The sequence below is a fragment of the Wyeomyia smithii genome, chromosome 1 (assembly GCF_029784165.1).
Source record: "Wyeomyia smithii strain HCP4-BCI-WySm-NY-G18 chromosome 1, ASM2978416v1, whole genome shotgun sequence".
Classification (NCBI taxonomy): domain Eukaryota; kingdom Metazoa; phylum Arthropoda; class Insecta; order Diptera; family Culicidae; genus Wyeomyia; species Wyeomyia smithii.
In genome coordinates, this window is record NC_073694.1 from 115,724,221 (window position 1) to 115,726,720 (window position 2,500).

At 48.9% G+C, this 2,500-nt stretch overlaps 1 protein-coding gene across 1 annotated transcript in view; it reads left to right on the forward strand.

The window, feature by feature from the left end:
- Positions 1 to 1,253: 1,253 nt before the first annotated feature.
- Positions 1,254 to 2,500, forward strand: part of LOC129717115 (uncharacterized) — a 2,002-nt gene continuing 755 nt past the window's right edge. The window contains exon 1 of the mRNA XM_055666959.1: positions 1,254 to 2,500. This exon is cut by the window's right edge and continues 154 nt beyond it. Within this exon, the coding sequence (XP_055522934.1) occupies positions 1,254 to 2,500 (1,247 nt within the window).

A 2,500-nucleotide genomic window follows, 5' to 3' on the forward strand; every position in this document is an offset into this window, starting at 1 on the left:
CAACAGAGGTAGATGCAGCAGGCCGCATGCCACCCTACCTGTGTATGCACACACCGTGTCAGTGAGAAGTACTTTTCCGTACCAACCTCAGACTCAGACACCCTCCTATAGATACGAAAATGTATTATAATAACAGAATTCGACACACGCTTTGCCCCCTCATACTGCGCCCACAGACCGAACCGTAGTGTACGGACCGGCTAGCACGGCATCGCATGGTCGACCGTCATCCTACCGTGCATCAGTGTGCGAGCCAGCAGCCGGTCTGTGGTGTATGTCTCGGGTGCGGTGGATGATTATGTCACGTAGCCGGCACGTAGTGTATCATCCCGTATACAGTGCTTGGCATGATCGATCGTCATCATTGCGTGTAGCTCAGAATCCAAACACCCGGACTGTGGTGTATGTCTCGGATGCGGTGAATGATTATGTCACGTAGCCGGCACGTAGTGTATCATCCCGTATACAGTGCTTGGCATGATCGATCGTCATCATCGCGTGTAGCTGAGAATCCAAACACCCGGACTGTGGTGTATGTCTCGGGTGCGGTGAATGATTATGTCACGTAGCCGGCACGTAGTGTATCATCCCGTATACAGTGCTTGGCATGATCGATCGTCATCATTGCGTGTAGCTGAGAATCCAAACACCCGGACTGTGGTGTATGTCTCGGGTGCGGTGAATGATTATGTCACGTAGCCAGCACGTAGTGTATCATCCCGTATACAGTGCTTGGCATGATCGATCGTCATCATCGCGTGTAGCTGAGAATCCAAACACCCGGACTGTGGTGTATGTTTCGGGTGCGGTGAATGATTATGTCACGTAGCCGGCACGTAGTGTATCATCCCGTATACAGTGCTTGGCATGATCGATCGTCATCATCGCGTGTAGCAATCGATAGCAATCGATAGCAATCGAGAACAAAAGACATCTTTCGTCAGTAATAGAAAACAAAAGACATCTTTCGTCAGTAATAGAAAACAAAAGACATCTTTCGTCAGTAATAGAAAACAAAAGACATCTTTCGTCAGTAATAGAAAACAAAAGACATCTTTCGTCAGTAATAGAGAATAAAAGACACCTTTCATTACTGATAAACAACAAAAGACATTGTTCAGCTGCTGGATAGATCGGCTGAGTATAAATGCGAGCTCATGGCAAGAACCGTTTCAGTACAATTTTTATACTTGTGATACGATTACGTTTTTTGCTTTTGCTTTTGATTCGATTGGATATACAAACTGTTCGATATGAGTAACGCGGCAGTGAAACGTGGTGAACGGGAGCAGGCGATCAAGTTGGCGATTATTGCCATTAAGTTTGGCAAGTCGTTACGGGCAGCTGCTGGAGAGTATGGTATACCCCGTACCACCTTGCTTCGCCACAAGCGGTTAAACGCTGGCCTGATGGTGCAAGCGGACCCGCTACATCCTACGATATCGATGGAGGATGTGCAAATTTGTAAGCGCGGAAGACCACCGTTGTTTTCCGAGGAACCAGAACGGGCATTCGAGAAGTATTGCTTGCTATGCTCGGACAAGTTCTTCGGTCTAACATCCAGAGACATTCGTGTGCTTGCACCACAATTCGCGAACCAGCTGGGGATTCCGGTTCCCGACAATTGGATCGCGAACGCAAAGGCAGGCCCTGTTTGGTTTCGGAACTTTCTGCGCCGAAGGCCGAACCTGTCGATGCGTTCACCCGAGGCGACCAGCATAGCCAGAGTCTCTGCTTTTAATCCCACAAATGTGGGCAAGTTTTTCGATCTTCTACGCACAGTAGCCGAGAATATAACGTTCGAACCAAATTCCATCTGGAATCTGGACGAGACTGGAGTGACAACAGTTCAGAAACCTCAACGAGTTGCTAGTCGCCGTGGAGTCAAACGTGTTGGTCGAGTAACTTCGGCCGATCGGGGCCCGTTGGTTACGATGGTACTTGCGGTTTCCGCCACTGGCAATAAAATGCCACCATTTTTCGTTTTTCCTCGAAAACGTTTCCATCCACACTTTCTGGATGGTGGTCCAACGGGATGCGCTGGAGCGGTGAGCAATACAGGGTGGATGAATGCAGATATTTATCTGGATGTTCTCCGACACTTTAAAGCATTTACGCGAGTGTCCAAAGAAAACCCGCTTTTGTTGATTGTGGACAACCACGGTTCACACAGAAGTCTACCTGCAATCGAGTTTTGCAGGGATAATGGCATTCACCTACTTACAATACCACCCCATTGCTCTCACCGCTTACAACCCTTGGACGTGAGTGTGTTTTCGCCGTTCAAGCACGCAATGAATGTGCTGTGCGACGAATGGACATACAGGCATCCCGGAAAGCCGATGTCTATTTTTGACCTTCCGGCTATCATCGACAGCGCTCTCGAACGGAGTGCCACGGAGCGAAACATCAAGGCCGGGTTCCGGGCATCAGGTATTTGGCCCTTCAACCCGGATGTATTCACTGCATTGGATTATGCTCCATCATCAGTGACAGGACC